This window comes from Haliotis asinina, chromosome 2 (assembly GCF_037392515.1).
Source record: "Haliotis asinina isolate JCU_RB_2024 chromosome 2, JCU_Hal_asi_v2, whole genome shotgun sequence".
NCBI lineage: Eukaryota > Metazoa > Mollusca > Gastropoda > Lepetellida > Haliotidae > Haliotis > Haliotis asinina.
This window is the reverse complement of record NC_090281.1, coordinates 101,433,023-101,450,164: the sequence shown is the minus strand read 5'-3', so window position 1 is coordinate 101,450,164 and position 17,142 is coordinate 101,433,023. Positions and strand designations below refer to the sequence as shown.

At 41.1% G+C, this 17,142-nt stretch overlaps 1 protein-coding gene across 1 annotated transcript in view; it reads left to right on the top strand.

Annotated features, from left to right (window-relative positions):
• The window catches only part of LOC137272175 (uncharacterized), a 550,405-nt gene that overhangs the window by 505,556 nt on the left and 27,707 nt on the right, over nucleotides 1–17,142 (top strand). Inside the window, exon 72 of the mRNA XM_067804527.1 lies at nucleotides 15,450–15,524. Within this exon, the coding sequence (XP_067660628.1) occupies nucleotides 15,450–15,524 (75 nt within the window). The remainder of the gene's footprint in view (nucleotides 1–15,449; nucleotides 15,525–17,142) is intronic.

Below are 17,142 nucleotides of genomic sequence, written 5' to 3'. Positions count from 1 at the left end.
CCCCAGCTGTACAGCCCAGCAGACTGCTGACCTCTGTCACTGTGTACATGGAAGCTAACACATAATTATACTTACAATACATTTACAAAGACAAAAGATAAGTGGTGTTCAAACTTCTTTAGTTGTTTCCACAAGACATGGCAATGCGAGCGAATGAGGTGTCAGAGTTGACAGGTCACAGTTCACTGTTGTTGTTTTTCCAGGGTTGAGAGAGGGCTGTGTGCGAGTCGCAGTGATATGTGTCTGTGTCTGTTCGGTAAATACAGTGCTGCTGGCTGTAGATCTGGCTGTTTAGGCTGTCACAGTCACAATCACAGTAACACATTATACTACAACTAATAGCATGCACACACGCAGGAAACTTGAGAATTATTCAGCAGTGGGAGATCTCTAAGGGACGGTGTCATGAGGTACGATCATCAACTCTTCTCTGATGAATGCTCTTGGGAGCCTGTCTTTCAATTCGTACAAGTTGGGTTTGCTGTCTTTGGTTTTCTACTGCCTTCCCTCATTTTTCTCTTACCTTTTATCGCAAAGTGCCACCAGTGACGGATTTCATTTTGATGGCATCGACGGGTCTTTTGACCATGAGTCTGCTGATGACTTTGTGGTTGATGTCATCCACCACTCTCGGCAAACATTCAACCCATTCCGTGTTTCTGTTTTAAGGATCGAATAAATCCCTCACATCTTTGGCGAGCTTCAGGAGGGCGTCCGAGCCTTTCCAGTACCTGCACTGTCAGTATTAAATTTTCTCCATTCATGTATGTACTGCCTGTGTGAATGTTGAAATGTTCAATGCACGTACATATCCATAAGCTTAAGTGGTGACTCCATTGATGGCGATTCATCAATTGGTGTCGATGTGAGACAGCATTTTCATTTGATGTTTGAACTTGTTTTTGAAGAGTGCTTCCTTGAATCTGGCGTATTTGATCTGGTTTTTCACCACATATTTTTTCATGATTTTCTCCTTCCTGATTTCGGTGATGGTGTCGGCTTTTTTGATGAAGTACACCTTGGGTCTGAAACCGACATACTTTGTGATCGGTGTACCGGCACTGTCCACATTTTTGCTGACGGTTTCGTGATACGGATGGTCTTTGAGATAATTGCTGGTGTTGTGCAGGTGCAGGTGGTTTTTCATGTAGTCATACATGTCCTTGGTGCAAATTTCCATAAGTAGGGAATTCATGTCCATGTACAGCACCTTGCACCTATCACTGTACTGCTTCACTGTACTGCATTTTCAGGTGTTTGGACAGGTCAAGGACACTCATCCCCACGTGGTTGAGTTTGGTGTGGCTGTGTTCATGTGCAGCGCTGCCAGGCTGGTGATGAGTGTCTGGGGTTTTTCTTCCTTGCATGATCTGAAGGTGTTTCTTGAAATTGCTTTGTTTCTCAGGTTCTGCACAAGTTTTTCAATGTTGGCTGGCTTATTGTTTCCCAGCAAGGTTTGTTGTGGCATCCACTCTGGGTTCACCATCAATCATTCGGGAGCCAGGGGATAGCTGTTCTGTATCTTCCAAGTCCACCTCAAACATGTAGCCTTTGTTCGGCGATACTGACTTATGGCCTATCCATACAGGTTGTTGGCATTGGGGTAGAGGAGGTGTTTGGTCAGTTTGCCGGGGTCATGGCCTTTCACGTACTAGTTGTTGGCTTTGGTGTAATGTGTAGAGGCCATGGAAATCTGTCTTGCAAACCTTTCTCAAAGAACAGCTGCATGTTGTAATCAGTCTTCCGTTTCAACTCCCTTTTTCAGGAGGGTGTCCCAAGAGAGACCAGGAGAGGAGAAATACCACACACAGGGTACAGTCAGCCCAGTTTGTATTATCCAGGTTGATGGACGAGTCAGTCAAGGTGCTGTGAGAGGAGGGATCCTCAGCAGCAGAGGTCACATCTTGGTGTAGTTGTATCGATTGGTGACGTGGAAGTGGTCCGGTTTGTTAGCTTTCTCACAATTGTCTAGAGACGACATCAGGAAGGAGATGTATTTTTCCATGTTGTTGGGGTTACCGCGAAAGTTGTGAAACGTGACGCAGATTTGCATGGTTTGGGGATTGATTTTGAGTAGCATCAGGTAGCACACATTGTGAGCGGCATCTCTACCTCTGTGCTTGCCGGGGAGGTGGCAGTGATCTCTCATTGTTCAGGGGTTGGTTGCACATGTGGCAAGATATTGTTGTTGTCATTGGGCATGTTGATTCAGACGGACAACTGTCCCAAACCTCGTCAATCCTCCTGGTGTGATTCCAGCAGTTCAGCTCTCATGAAGCCGTGTAGGTTCCTTTCACAAAAGTGTCTTTTCCAAGTGTATAGCTGGAAAGTCTGTCCAAATGCGAGTTGACGGAAACATCGTGGCAGTCGTCCCCATTTTATTTGACGCCATTGTACTTGACCTTACTTACGTTGGCTTACTTTTCCTTGTAGTACAGTGACAGGTCCAGGTAGGACCCTCCTTTGAAAGGTGGCTATGTCCAGGTAGGACCCTCCTTTGAAAGGTGGCTATGTCCAGGTAGGACCCTCCTTTGAAAGGTGGCTATGTCCAGGTAGACTATGTTGATCTTGTCATCGACCCAACTTGAACCTATGTGTGTGTAGTGTTCCAGGGAGTCTTGTATTTTTGCAAACGAGGTGTCAGTGGACACTTCAATGGTCACGAGCTGCTGCGAGGAATGTTGAGCAACTTCAACACCTGAGGTTTCCTCAAATGGTACTAACTGGTCACTGCTTGTTCTTTTGCAATCTTTTCCAGTTCTTGAATGGTGAGCATTGTTGCTATAATCAACAACGATGTGAAATCTCTAATGGGATTTTCAAAGCTATATTCAGCTGCGACATCAAATGTCTAAAGGATTTTCGTTTTGCGAAGTATGTCTCACTGTTAAGTGTTAGAAACCCCACCAATCCCTTGGATTGTTATTCTTTCGACTAACAAAAAAATAAATCAAAGTGAGAAAAGTTTTGCATGCACGATTTTTTTTTCAGATTTTGTTTCTCAGCAATCTATTGCGTTTTCGTTGAGGGGGTGCTTTTTCGTTGAGTAGAGACAGGCTCGGACTACGCCTGCTCCATGGGCCTTACAATGGCGATAATGGCATTTCATGACAATCCCGCAGACTTCACATGTGTAGTTGATGAAAGCTTTTCGGATATGTAACATTATTGCACAATGAATTTTTTTAAGCACATACTTGCAGGCACTGAAAGGTGCTCGTCGTCCCATGTGTGTTTTTATATACACATATAAAAATGTTCTAGTCTAATTGTTTGGCAACAAAACTGATTGCGGCTAAACCCAGCGCCACAAAGATCAGCTCCCAGTCTTGCTAGGTCTTGGAAGTTAACACTGAGATAGAAAGGTTCGAGTCGTTGCCAGCGAGCAAGTTGTATTCTCGCATGGCATCATTGATGTTCTCGAACGTTTTCATGCCATGGTTTTCGGGCGTGAGTTGGGCGTTGATGAAATCAATTCTCCAAAGGCGTTTTTTGAAGTACTTGGCTTCCATGACCTGCAGTTTCTTCACAGCCACATCATTGGAATATTTCACGGGACAAAGCTGGTAGCATCTAAATTGTAACAAATTGAGACTCTTCCATTTTAATTTGTAGTTCATACCCAATCACATCAGACACAGATGTTAACAGATCACTGGAAGTGATTGGAGTCATCTTCCTTGAGATTGTCAATGAAAATGAAATGTCCTGACACGTTTTCTGACAATATTGCCCCCTTCCTGGCAGAGCAGTCACTCAATACCATTATCTCAGTTTTGCAAACTTAGCGGCCTTAGTATCTATCTGGGCGACATGTCAACTGCTATACTATAAAAAATATAAGCAAGGCTCTACTGACATTCTTTTTATTTAGATGATCTTTGACAAGCAAATATTGTCTTTTACAAGAAATATAGTTAGTAGCCAGACCCATGTGATTTCACGCTAATATTTTGTGAATAAGTTCTACAATTCAACCAAAGTCTTGTTCAGTGATTCATAAACAAATTACATCAAAAGAAATATGTCAACTGGAAGGCTTTTTAACAACTATGAACACAAATATACTCATAAAAAAAGTAGGGGATAATGAACTTTCAATTTGGATAGGAAGTGTAAATGTTAACAAGCATTTCAAGGACAGACATCTTATGAGCGCACCACCATTTCCCTCTATAACCATCCCTAAACATATGGTCGTCGATATAGTCAACGCCTCATCTGTCCATCTGTCCATTGTCCGTCCGTTCATAATCATTTTGAGGAACCATTCAATATTTTTAGACCAAACTTGATAGATATATAATCTCAGGCTATGGTTGTGCCTATTTACAGAATTTTGTTTTTCCATGGAACATATTGGTGTTAGTCTTATGGTGGAGTGGGCTTCATTTCCGGAGCAGAACTCAAAAACCGTTCAGTGTTTTTCTGCAACACTTGGTAGATATATCAGTCAGAAACTGAAGTGGTGCCTTTAGCTATGTACAGGTTTTTGTGATGTATTGTTTTCTCTGTTTCTACTGGAAACGTTTCGGACTTAGTTTCAAAATGGAGGAATGGACTTTGTTTCCGGAGCAGAACTCAAAAACCATTCAATATTTTTCTGCAAAACTTGGTACATATATCAATCTTAACCTATAGTGGTGCCTTTTGCCATGTACAGGATCTGCGATTTATTGTTTTCTCGGTTTCCATGGAAATGTTTCAGGCATAGTTTGAAAAGTGAGAGGTGTGTTTCGGTTCCAGAGCAGAACTCCAAAAGCGTTCAATATTTTTCTGCAAAGCTTGGTAGATATATCATTCAGAAGCTGAAGTGGTGCCTTTAGCTATGGACAGTTTTTTTTTATTTATCATTTTCTTGGTTTCCATGGAAATGTTTTGGACTTTGTCTCAAAATTGAGGGATGGGCTTCGTTTCCGGGGCAGAACTAAAAAACCATTCACTATTTTTCTGCGATACTTGGTAGATATATCAATCTAAACCTATACTGGTACCTTTTACTATTTACAAGTTTTTGTGATTTATTATTTTCTCTGTTTCCATGGAAATGTTTCGGACTTCGTCTCAAAATGAAGTGATGGGCTTTGTTTCCGGAGCAGAACTAAAAAAATGTTCAATATTTTTCTGCAAAACTTGGTAGATAAGTGTGGCAGACCCGAAAGATGTGCCTTTTGCTATTTACAGGTTTTGTGATTTATTATTTTCCCGGTTTCCACGGAAACGTTTTGGACCTAGTCTGAAAAGTGTCTTTCAACAGATCTTGGCAGATACATGAGACAGATCTTGAAATTGTAACTTTGCTGATTACAGATATATGGCATTTATAATTTTCATGAATTCCATGGAAACAATTCAAACTTAGTCTATCATAACAATGATTAACTGTCAGATGATTTGTCCTTTCAAACATTTGGGGGCCGGGGGATATGTCATCTTCCAATGACTCCTGTTGATTGTGATTTGTTAGTGTTTGTTTCTAGTCATTTGTTTTAAAATGAAAATCGTATACATGCAACTTACATGCCATACATCCATCATCTTTCAAAAGCGACTACATTCCAAATAACTGTGGTTGTAAGGAAGTGCAAATGGTGATGCTCTCTCAAAACATTCAATAATATCATATGAACACTGATTGACTCCAATGAATCTCCTAAATATTATTAATCATTAAAAAAAAGATGAAGATCCCTACATTGAACATATTGTATCATAAATGTCATCATAATGATACATAATTTGATTCATTTATGTGATTACTTATCCAGGACATGAGGTTCAGAACCTTAAACAACAGAATGACATTCTATTTCAGTAGAACGTTAACCCTGTAAATTGTCACTTTCACTAAAATGGAGATAGATGTAACAGTTGTTCAGCTACTGACTATAGGTGACAGCATTTCTCTAACTGTTTCCTAGAGATAGATTTTGTCTCCACACTGTGCATTTACAGTCACATTGTTCATTGACCAATCAGTTTGTCTTGGGAAACCTCATTTGAATACTGCTTATCTCCCTTAATGTGTTTGTTCTATTTATACGGTTAAAGACTAGGTTAATTTTTGTGCACATGCTCGAGCAATGAATCCTGGGATCTCATTTGCAAATAATGTGTAGTTATTTATCTAATGTTAACTACTTGATAATGGAAGTTAATCTAAAAAGATTAAGCCATGTACTTTCTGATCTTTCCTCTTCACAAAAATGAACATTAGTGTTTCATCAAAGGCATGCATCCAGGAGGACACACATCTTAAACAAAACATCAGTCCTGTCAGATTTTATTGCATAAGAGACGAAGGACGTGGGGGTAGATTTATCCCTGCCGGCAGCCATTCTCTTGGGATTCATTTTTTTTCAGGTTATGGTATCAATCACTTGTTAATCTTCCTCCTCCATCGTCGTCATCTGTTGTTGTTGTTGCAGTTCAGGAACGACAGCATTCTCCCTCTCCTCCTCCATTGACAACATCTTGTAGGGCGTTATTATCGTCCTTATTTTCTTTTTCTTTAAATCTTCAGTGCTTTGCCATGATCATCACCGCTGTCAGCAGAGCCAAAAACATTCTGTATCTGTGGTACAGCTGATGGTGCTCAAAGCATGTTCAATAAACGGATCTTTCTTGAGATCTTCCCACATGTAAAGTCGATGTTCCGGTAGAATAGGAAGGAAGTAGAACACCAGGCCGGCGATACAGGCTCTAGATCAAGATCCTTCGCCTTCACATTAGTTCCCGGCATGCACTTAACCGCCGGCACGTTTTTGATCTTGTCCCATTGCTGTTGTAACCTCATGCCTTGGCTGAACAGTTGGTTGGGCACGCCCTCATGCCTTGGCTGAACAGTTGGTTGGGCACGCCCTCATGCCTTGGCTGAACAGTTCGTTGGGCACGCCCTCAACCTTGTGCTAGCACATTCAGATTGACATTCTACAGCGTGTCGCTCTTGTCTTTGATGATCATCGAGTGCCTCAGGTCTCAATCTTACAAGATGGACAACTTTTCTGAGTACAGGTGGTGAATTTGCCAGGCCAGCACGGAAGTTGTGACCATGTGAAACTTCAGCGACATGTCAATCGCTGTTTTGGGTGGAAACAACTTTGCCATGCTTATTGAATGTGAGTTCATATACCTCACAAGCAGCTGAGTTGCCTTTGTATCACCGTCAGTTCCCTGGTACGTCTTGTCCAAGCATGATTTCTCGATTCTCGAGAGATCCGCATAAAAGTAAAACACACTGTTGTCGTCAATGCTCATTGCCGGTGATTTGATGGTGGTTTTCTTGACAATGGCACATGACTTCACGCTTGTTGTTGTCGGAAGTCAAAGAGATGTTGAACACCAGCCGAACCAGGATGATGACACGTTCTCACCCAGGCTGCATTTGGCTTTCATTGATCGTGCTCAGATTGTTGGTAATGGTCACCGGCTGGCACATGGCTTTTACCATCAGGGGTTCCATCAGTCTTTGGAAAGGATCGATTTTTCAAAATTTTTTGTGGTTATTTTACACAACAAACATGTTTGTTCAGTACAAAAATAGATGATATTCACTGTCTGTACACCAGCCTCTGCTGGACAACGACGACAACGGAGTGTCAGAGGACACCTGCATTAGGGCAAGATAAAAATAATGTTAAACCCACATATTGTGACTACTCCAAGTTCACGATTGACAACAAAGGAAATCGTATGAAATCCGCCCTTCCTGCCACTCTCATGAATGTCTGCTGAAGAAAACCCCGCACTTTGTTGTCTCTGGCCAGACTTCACAACGTCGGGTTCATCCGAGATGAATCAAATTTGTTGAGCTTCATCATCAACCCTAGTCATATCCCTGGCAGGAGGAGGAGGACCAGCAACATCGCTGCCAGTGCTTCCAGGAATCCTGGGCCGCATTGTCTTGTGGCTACTCAGCACATGGTTATATGGCTTAGTCAAATCCTGCAGGCTTTCATTGTCTCCATGGCCGGACTGGTGTACATGGCCACTAAAGAATTTTTAACCAAGTGAGGCACAACCCCACTGTGATCCCACCAACCACCAGCACCATTTTGCTATCAACGTGCTGCTGATTGCTTCCCCCCAGACGGCAGCACCGCCGCAATGTTCTTCAGGATGTTGATATCAGGTAGCCCACCACTCTGTTCATCTGTCCTGTTAACTGAGTCACATGTCACTGGCAGACATAGTCGACTTTCTACTGGGCGTGTCTTTGTTTCATTGGATGGCTGTCAGTCTGGTGATGGCATCCACGACATTGACCACGAACTGTTTCTGCCCATTGTAAACCGTTCCCTCACCAAGGATATTGGAACACGTTTGTGCCTGCACACCCAACATGGCCCAGACATACGTTCAAATCGAATCGTTCGACCAGATGGTGACTACACACATAAACCCTCTCAACGTATATCGAACCGAATCATTTTTACCTTACAAGAAATTAATTCTAGGCAACATTGTGGAATATAAAATATCAGTTTTAGATATAAAACATGAACCCATCGATAAAAGATGCCTTAGCATGACGCTGCACATCAAAGGACAATCACCGAAGTCTCAGGTCTAGGAACCAAAGAAAATGCTCCAAGATTGCTGTCTCAGACCTTGGGGACACGCATGGATTTAACAAGTCCAGCAGCAACAATGACTTAGCTGATTTCATTGAAACCAAAGGAGCAGTCACCAACCCATGGTATGACCTCGTCTGCAACAATGAGGATGAATGGGCAATATCCTCAACCTTCAGTGACAAGCTGTTCAACCAAGACAACTTTGATCTCGTGCTCGTCATCCATAAAGCATCATACACACTCATGTCTTCCAATGACAACAAATGGGCATTTTTACCATCTTGAATCAACTGGATGATCACGCTTGGCTCTCCCCCCCCCCCCCCCCCCCATTTTCACAGAAAACAAGAATCCCTACCTGACAAAATTGTGAACAAAGGAATGCTGTATCATGAACTAATAAAGTTGTTGCTTTTGGAGAAACCACCTCTGGAGTCTGTCATTTGGATGTGAAACTTGGAAAGCCTGGCTGGAGACCGTGTAGTGTTGCAATGCTGCTCTTGGCTTTCGTCCCAGTGCGATCATTGTCCCAATTAAGCATAAAACAGCCCACATGATATCGTAAAGAAATGGGATGCAAACCGCAGAATTGCAGGTGGTGTCGCAATTCAATGGCATGGACACCATCTTGGAAGATCTGCCGGCGCATTTGACGCTGGACGCTTATGTGAAAAGGATCTACATGATAGGGATCAAGATTCTGATTAATGTGGAGGCCGTTCATGATAGAATATTGTTGTGTACCTTTGCACATCTTAATTTATCGGATGATCCCCCTAGTGATGCATGTCAAGACTCATGATGAATTCCACAGCTACTTTAAGCGTGCCAAGGATGTTGGACGCAGTCTGAAATTTGGGGAGGTTGATTGTGTTGATGGCAGTGTACAGATGGATGGTACAGCAATATGAGTAATTCACAGAGACTGTCCAACACCTTATCATTTGATGCCCTTCCTTCGCAGCATATCTTGAAAGACATGATGGCATGGATCACTGCTTTTGCTACTCATCTCACCCATGTCTGTGGCTTTGACTCTGAGGTCCATCCATGATATGACCCTCACAATGTTCAGCCCATCATGGAAAATGATGCTTTTCAGCTTCTTTGCAATATAGATCCTGAGAACAGTTCCTGTTAACAAACCTGATCCTTTTTGATAAAGACAGTTAATTTATTTATGTCATTGAATTTTCTGTTCCTTGTGACAGCAATGTGAAGATTCAGGAAGACCATGCAGTATACAGACCTCACCTTTAAAATGTCTTGCATCCCAAATACACTCTTGTGAGACTCCCTGTTGTTACAGCATTATGAGTTTCAGAAATGCACTTTTAGCTGCACACTTGAGGCCTCTCCAACCTTCCCCGGAACCTCAGAGTACCTTCCTGAAGATACCCTATGAAAGGTGTGAGGCAGTTGTCAGTGTTTGGGAAGATGACTAGGAAGGAAGATGGACTGTAAAAATATTATTCATGCTGTCTCTCCTTCATCAGATGAAAGGTTGATGTGTCTATCCTTCATCCCGTGAAAGATTAGTGTAGGAATTTTGAATTTGTTCTTGTTTATTTCTAGCAAAGTTTTCCTTAGCGGTGTGCACTCTGCATACTTGTAGCTCTCAAAGGGAGATAATTCGGATTTGTTTGCACACGTTTTTCGATTCGCCATGTTTCAGACCTTCGTTTCGACACTCCAGCATATAAACGGAAAATTATCATTTATACATGTCCAGTAATATAAGTTACATTTCCTTGTATTAGATATTCCGTTTCTAACTATGAAAGTGTAATTGTCGTGGTAGAAGCATGAACTTGTATTCATATGTTACACTGACTGTCTTCACTTAAGTCAGATTTTATCATTGTATTGCAGTCAATCTTCACAGAGAATCTACTTATAAGGTCGAATACCTTGTCTGTCGACAGAATTAAACAGGAATATATGAAGATTCTGAATTGTCGTTTTGAAGTGATATTTTATGAAACCTAGAAACCAACATTATTGACATTTTGCATTATCTGAAGTGTACACGTGCTGCACGTTTTTTTCGCACTACGGTTCGACCGTCTCGTGAGAGCAGAACCTCTGTTGACAGTGCAGTTGATGACGCTCTACAGTTCAACCCAGTTGTAACGGCTGTGTTTACACTATGTCAGAGGAAGGGAACATTGACTCGCATTTGAGCCCAAATGCAGATAAATCTACACGGAAAAGAACTTTGACATCTAAAGGCTTTCAGTATAATTTAGTAATCAAGAGCAAAAACTTGAAACAACTGTGTGACAAACTAGTGAAAGTAGAACGGGCACCAGTGCTAGAAACTGATAGTGAGCAGATAGACTATGAACATGTCAGATCAGTATATACAGACTGGTTGACTGTTTTTGAAGAAATTCTTAAGGTAAGAGGTGATCTGTCTAAATTAATTAAGACACCTGATGTAGACATTTCAGAGGTATTTCATACAAAACTTTCCTCAGTAGAAACATTTATTGACATGGAGCAGCATTTCAAGATTACAGTGGACAAGTGGTTGCAAGATAAGGAATTAGAGAGGCAGGAACAAGCCAGAGAGAATGATGTGAAGTCAAACTTTGATAATTCGTCAAGATCAAGATCTGTAACTTCGCAGATTTCGTCAGCACACTTGATAGAGGAGCAGAGAATGGCAGAACTGAAAGCAAAAGAAGCAGTGTTTGAAGAGAGACAGAAATTGGAAATCCAGAAAATGAGGCTGAAAATGGAAGAGGAAAGGCTGAACTTAAAAACTGAGATGGCTATTTCAGATGCTCGACGCAGAGTGCTTGATGATTTTGAAGAAGATCTCAGTAGTCGACATTCTGTTTTAAGTAAAATCAAGATTGAACCTCTATCTGTCCTTAGAGATAGGAACAATAACTCTTGCGAGGATGATGTCACTAATCCCAAGAGACCTGATACAGTTACAACCAGAAAAGCAACTAGTTCTGTGGATGACTCTTCAGGGAAGGTGATAGCATCAGTTGTTCAACAGCTCAAGAAACCAGTGTCCGAAGTAATGGTTTTCAGCGGTGATCCACTGGAGTACCAGAAATTTATGAGACAGTTCAAAACCAGGATTATGATGAATACTGACGATTGTGATGAACTCTTGAATTACCTTGAACAGTATACCTCTGGAGAAGCTAAGAGTATTGTTAGCAGTTATGGATATTTGAACGCTGATAAAGGCTACCCTGCTGCTATGAAGGAGTTGAAAGAAAGGTACGGGGATGGAGAGATTATTGTTAGTGCCTTCATAGAGAAGGCATTGGATTGGCCAACTATTAAACCTGACGACCCAAAGGCTCTGGATAAATTCACAGTATTTCTCTCAGAGTGTGAGCATGCTGTAGAAAGTGCTGTTTTGGATAACAAGGAAAACCTGAAAAGGCTTGTTATGAAACTTCCTTACTCATACCAGGAGAAGTTCAGAGCCTTGGTCCAAAGTCTACGAGATATTGGTGAACCAATCAAGTTTGCTAATCTTGTCTGTCTCCTGAAAAGAGAATCAAGAAAAGCAATTGACCCCATGTTTGGAAGAGATGCTTTACAGATCCATGACAGAAAAAACAAGGGAAGTAACAAGATAACTAGAAACTGGCAAGCCAAACCGAAACTCACCATGGTTACTGGAGTTCAGACATCCAAGACACAGAATGAGAAGTCATCAAACAGGCTTGATGAACCTCCAGGCACAGGTCCACCTACTGATCCAATACGAAGCTGCAGATACTGTGGTGCTGCTGATCATGTTGTTGTTGGATGTCAAGAATTTAGAGTCTTAAGATTTGAAGACAAGACCCAGTTTGTTAAAGACAAAGGACTTTGCTTTAAATGTCTCAAAAGAGGACACCTAAGTAAGGATTGTCATGCAAACATAACATGTACTAAGTGTCAACGAAGACATAATACTCTTTTCCATCTTGACATAACACCACCTAAAAGGATGCAGGCAAGTACCTTCAGTTCCAGCATACAACCTGTCAAGGGGGTCGGTGAGATCTCAGACAGTGCCTGCACAATGGTGATTGTTCCAGTGAAGCTGAGGATGACTGAAAGAATACATGCAGTAGAGACATATGCTTTTCTCGACCCCGGCAGCAGTGCTTCCTTTTGTACCACTGACTTGATGAAACAACTAGGTGCCAGCGGAAAACCAATGAAGATAAGTATTGATAGCATGGCTCACCCTAGAACAGTTGACACTCATGCAGTGTCCGGTGTAACAGCTTGTAGTCTCTTGATGGATAGTCACGTGGACTTGCCAACTCTGTACACAATTGACAAGCTACCTGTGTCAAAGGCACACATTCCCACCATGGAAAATGTTTCTCAATGGTCGCATCTCCATGACATTCAGATCCCTCAAATAGATGCTGAAGTTGGACTCTTGATAGGCAATAACGTTGCAGACGCCTACACACCAATGGACATAAGAATAGGTGAGGAACATTCACCACATGCAACAAGGACCCGTCTAGGATGGGCAACCTACCAAGACATGGAGTGACCAATGAATCTTCACAGTTCCCAAGATACACTGTGAACAGAACAGAAATAGTTGCAATCCAAGAGTTTGAAGAACTACAGAAACTAGATCACATGGTACGACAGTCATATAATACTGACTTTCCAGAGAGGGTCATAGAAGATGAAAAACAGTTTTCACAAGAAGACAAAGTGTTCATGGAGAGAGTTGCAGAATCAATCAAGTGGAAAGATGGACACTATGAAATTGACATTCCTTTCAAAAACAAAGAAGTACACTTTCCAGATAACTATTCGCTCGCCTACAAGAGGTTGACTGGACTTAAGAAAAGGATGGAAAAGGATATACAGTTTCATCAAGAATACACTGCCTTCATGGAGAAGGTGTGTGAGAAGGGCTATGCTGAAGCTATTCCTAGTGACGAGCCAGAACCAAGCAACGGACATAAGTGGTACATTCCACATCATGGGGTGTATCATCCCAAGAAGAAGTTGCGTGTGGTATTCAATTGTGCTGCAACATACGATGGAACTTCCCTCAACAAACAGTTACTGTCTGGTCCTGACCTTACCAATAGTTTGATTGGTGTTCTAATGAGATTCAGACAGGAAACCTATGCAATAATGGGAGATATAGAGTCCATGTTCTACCAAGTTCTCGTGCCTACACGTCACTGGGATTACCAACGCTTCCTTTGGTGGTCAAAAGGGGACTTAAGCAAACCGCCTTTAAAGTACAGAATGAAGGTTCACATGTTTGGCACCACTTCATCTCCCAGTTGTGCCAATGCTGCTTTGCTGAAAACTGCAAATGACAACGAGAATAGGCCTTCAGCAACCCATGCTTGCCATAAAAGGCGACTATGCTTGTCAAAAGATACGACTAACGGGATTGGGTGGTCAGACTTGCTGACTTGGTCGACACATGTCATTGGTTCCCAGCCAATCGCGCAGATCGATGCTCATGTTGTTGGTCACTGGATTGTCTGGTACAGACTCGATTATTTACAGACCGGTGACATATGGCTGGAATATTGTTGAGTGCAATGTTAAACTAAACTCACTCACTCACTCACTCACACTACTGTCTTTTGACAGCATTAGTCGTTTCATCATGTCACTTCTTTATGAATTGTGTATGTAAAGTCAGGGTTAGGGTTAACCTAACCCTGACCCCTGACTTCTTTCTTCTTTATGAATTGTGTATGTAAAGTCAGGGTTAGGGTTAACCTAACCCTAACCCCTGACTTCTTTCTTCTTTATGAATTGTGTATGTAAAGTCATTTTATGTTTTTCTTTGAGCATGTTGAGCATCACTCCTGTGTCTGTGTAAAGGTCGTAGATGCTTGTAGGCCCCTGTCATGCCATTGAAAGAATTGTTTAAGTCATGTAGTTTTATAAAGTTTAAAATGGGAAGTTTTACGAATTCATTGATGGTTGTTACTGTTTCATTTGCTCTATGGCTGTAGCTGAAAAAGACATCTTGCCAGAAATTATTTTTCATTACTTTACTTACACATTGTAATGTTGTTGTTTTTTCTGGAAGTTGAAAATTACTGTGTTTCCAATTGGGCAAAGAATTTCATTGAGAAAGACTGCTATGGGCCTTCTGATGATAACCCTCATTTCATCCATTTTTATGTATTTATCGAACATTTCCACCTTCACCATTTTCAGTCCACTGTTTTCATATTCATTTATTACCATTGTTCTCTTCATTTATACCTTTTAACAAACTATACGTATTGAAAGAACGAAGAGTTTAGTCTTTTGAAGGAATCTTTGTCTGGATGTGGAAGCGAGCTGAAGACGTGTAGTTAGTGGTACTATTTGTGATTTGTGAATAGTTATTTTGCCTCTCTCTTTGCCCATGAGAAAATAGCTTTTCTTGCTTTTTCAAACTGTATAGCAACATTTAATTTGCATAGAAGTTTTTCATCAGGCACAAATGTTTTCACATAACAGTATCTGATTATGAAAGCTTGAGATAAAGAAAGTTTATTCTGCTTCGACAGAATACATATCCCTCTTTAATTTGACAAATATATAACTGGCTAGTCATGACAGGGAGAGATTAAATCTGTATAAAGTATAAAGTAATTCTCACATTCATAACAAAGAAGGTACATTTGGAGGTGGGATATCTTGAAAATCAAAAGTATCATGTGAGTGAAATTTATGGTTTGAATACGATAGATGTTTGTTTTCAAGAAAAAAATCTCATTTTATTAATATTAGATATTTATTTTTTGGTGTGTGTGTGAGCACAAGTGAGTCATTTATGCTGGAATGCCTGCAGTATGTATAATTAGGTCACATTGGTAGTTAAGTCATATGACTGATAAACTGATTTTCTCTCCTCAGGGAAAGGGCTTGTATGAAAACATATCTCGAGGAATGCGGCATGCTAAGGTTCTGGTGGTCTGTGTGTCAGATGAGGTAAGTAATGGCAATAGGTGAGATGGATGATAACACACTGATGATCAGCACCGAGTAGTCCTTCTAAAGCCATGTGTAACCCATAGGATGGATACACTCCTGGCAGTATATGGTTGTAGTACACAGGATCCTTTCCTTCAGTATATGGTTGTAGTACACAGGATCCTTTCCTTCAGTATATGGTTGTAGTACACAGTATCCTTTCCTTCAGTATATGGTTGTAGTACACAGTATCCTTTCCTTCAGTACATGGTTGTAGTACACAGGATCCTTTCCTTCAGTATATGGTTGTAGTACACAGTATCCTTTCCTTCAGTACATGGTTGTAGTACACAGGATCCTTTCCTTTAGTATATGGTTGTAGTACACAGGATCCTTTCCTTCAGTATATGGTTGTAGTACACAGTCTCCTTTCCTTCAGTATATGGTTGTAGTACACAGTATCCTTTCCTTCAGTATATGGTTGTAGTACACAGGATCCTTTCCTTCAGTATATGGTTGTAGTACACAGTATCCTTTCCTTCAGTATCTGGTTGTAGTACACAGGATCCTTTCTTTCAGTATATGGTTGTAGTACACAGTATCGTTTCCTTCAGTATATGGTTGTAGTACACAGTATCGTTTCCTTCAGTATATGGTTGTAGTACACAGGATCCTTTCCTTCAGTATATGGTTGTAGTACACAGGATCCTTTCCTTCAGTATATGGTTGTAGTACACAGTATCCTTTCCTTCAGTATCTGGTTGTAGTACACAGGATCCTTTCCTTCAGTATATGGTTGTAGTACACAGTATCGTTTCCTTCAGTATATGGTTGTAGTACACAGGATCCTTTCCTTCAGTGTATGGTTGTAGTACACAGTCTCCTTTCCTTCAGTATATGGTTGTAGTACACAGGATCCTTTCCTTCAGTATATGGTTGTAGTACACAGTCTCCTTTCCTTCAGTATATGGTTGTAGTACACAGGATCCTTTCCTTCAGTATATGGTTGTAGTACACAGGATCCTTTCCTTCAGTATATGGTTGTAGTACACAGGATCCTTTCCTTCAGTATATGGTTGTAGTACAAAGTATATGGTTGTAGTACATAATGTCCTTCAGTTTATGATTGAAGAGCACAATGTCCTTCAATATATGGTTGTAGTACACAGTATCGTTTCCTTCAGTGTATGGTTGTAGTACACAGTATCCTTTCCTTCAGTATCTGGTTGTAGTACACAGGATCCTTTCCTTCAGTATATGGTTGTAGTACACAGTATCGTTTCCTTCAGTATATGGTTGTAGTACACAGTATCCTTTCCTTCAGTATATGGTTGTAGTACACAGTATCCTTTCCTTCAGTATATGGTTGTAGTACACAGTCTCCTTTCCTTCAGTACATGGTTGTAGTACACAGGATCCTTTCCTTCAGTATATGGTTGTAGTACACAGTATCCTTTCCTTCAGTACATGGTTGTAGTACACAGGATCCTTTCCTTCAGTATATGGTTGTAGTACACAGGATCCTTTCCTTCAGTATATGGTTGTAGTACACAGTCTCCTTTCCTTCAGTGTATGGTTGTAGTACACAGTATCCTTTCCTTCAGTATATGGTTGTAGTACACAGGATCCTTTCCTT